Raw genomic sequence first — 1,890 nt, forward strand, 5'->3', positions numbered from 1 at the left:
GTGCCAAATATGAGGAGAGATGAAGGTAAAAGCAGATGGTGCGGAAGACGAAATGGCTCGATAATTTTTGGAAAATGGATAAAGATCACCCGAACTCTTACATCTCATAAGTTTGCTCCCCGTCCGTAAATCTTTCATAGAAAAACCAAAAGGATCAAATTCAACAGAAACCATATTATCGATAGTAAATTTACGAACGAAAATAAGGTTTTTGATGAGTTTAGGTGCATGTAAAACGTTTTTCAGGTTTAGGGAGGGGTTGACTTGAAGGAAAGTATGACCATAACCACGAATCGGAATCATGTTACCATTACCAACAACAATGCCATTGTTCTTGCTCAATTGATAGTAAGACAAGAGAGTACCTTGGGAGTTGGTCATGTGAGATGTGGCTCCGGTGTTCATGTACCAATTGTTGTCATCGGGCGGATTCAAGGACATTGTATGCATAGCCTGATCAATGTCCGTGGGCACATACCCACCATGTGATGACGGGGCTGCCGAATAGAACGACTAGGGAGGGCGAGCACCAAGAACGCCCTGCTGCGACTGGGCTGGGTGTGGCTGCTACCACCCGCGAGGCTGCTGCCACCCTGTGGTGGGGTAGGGACACGGTGGGGTTGCCCACGGCTGTGGCCCCCAAGCAGCCCAAGGAGGGAAAAACCAAGGCTAGGCAGACGCGACGGGCAGACTGGTCTGGTTGTTCCAGTTGCCCCCGCCGCTGTGCTGGCCATTCCCAGCACTTCCATGGTTGTTGTTGCGGTTCCCGCCGCCACGACCGCGGGTGTTATTCTTTCCACGATTGTGAGAATTTCCTCGATTATTGGAGGTATTTTCAGAATTGTTGGGCTGCCCATTAACAGAGAAATTATGAGAATTAATATTGTGGGAAACGAGAGCAGCATTCGAACCTAATTCGTGAATGTTGTCCTCGCCATTGCTGTCTTCCTCAAGTTCGAGCATCCACCGTACAACGTCAAAGGATGGGAGAGGAGTACGGTGCTGCACCGTTGTTCGAAAAGTCTTATATTCTTCCGATAACCCACGCAGAAGACGGAGCACAAGACGTTCGTCGAAAACTTTGTGGCCGACGTTGGCCAGGTTGTCTGCAAAAACCTTTAGCCTGGTACAGTATGCTTTCACGTTCGGGAAATCCACCAATTTGGTGTTCGTGAATTTTGCATCAAGAGCAAGAGCCCTAGCCGATTTGTTGTCCTGGAAGAGATGAACAAGGCGATTCCAAGCCTCGACTGCGGTGTCCTCTTGATGAATGATCGTGTTGAGAAGATCATTCGATATCGTACCATATATCCATTATCGTACGATGTCATCTAGCCGTTCCCATAGAGCCTTTGCAGCAATTTTCTCGGCTGCGGTTGTTGGGGATGACACGGTGGGGGAGGCAGGACGTAATATGTGATCAATTACCAAGTTTGCTCGGCAATGGAGCTTGAAGAGGGTAGCCCAGTTATTGTATTGGCTTCCTTCATAGTCAAGAACAATAGGAATACACGATTTGATATTGGTGACTGTAGTTGCAGGATGCAACTTGGACGCGTCAGCCATGGAGATGAGAAGGAGGAAGGGACGAAGAAGAGGAGACGAAGGAGGTGGGCGGCTGCTAGGGTTGTAGAGACCTAGTCTGATACCATGTAATAGAATATTTTCCGTGCCTCTTCTCATTCATTCAATAGGTTAATATACATCATTTACAACGTAATTGTAGGCTACAAATTAGGAACTAATTTGACTAATTGATTCTAACATATGCTATCCTAAAATAGAAGATTACAAAATATTTTTTGACTAAATATTTACATAATCTAACAGTAACATTACACGGTAAATTTATCGGTTAGAAATACTACAATTAGGCCTTATAATTATTAC

At 45.7% G+C, this 1,890-nt stretch overlaps 1 protein-coding gene across 1 annotated transcript; it reads right to left on the reverse strand.

Annotated features, from left to right (window-relative positions):
• Positions 1 to 669: 669 nt before the first annotated feature.
• On the reverse strand, positions 670 to 1,683 carry LOC132639296 (uncharacterized). The gene is made up of 2 exons (XM_060355752.1): positions 1,324 to 1,683; positions 670 to 1,215 (listed from the first exon to the last, which is right to left on the reverse strand). The coding sequence occupies exons 1-2, from the start codon at positions 1,681 to 1,683 to the stop codon at positions 670 to 672; spliced, it is 906 nt and encodes a 301-aa protein (XP_060211735.1).
• Positions 1,684 to 1,890: the final 207 nt, after the last annotated feature.

Source organism: Lycium barbarum, chromosome 5 (genome assembly GCF_019175385.1).
Source record: "Lycium barbarum isolate Lr01 chromosome 5, ASM1917538v2, whole genome shotgun sequence".
Lineage (NCBI taxonomy): Eukaryota > Viridiplantae > Streptophyta > Magnoliopsida > Solanales > Solanaceae > Lycium > Lycium barbarum.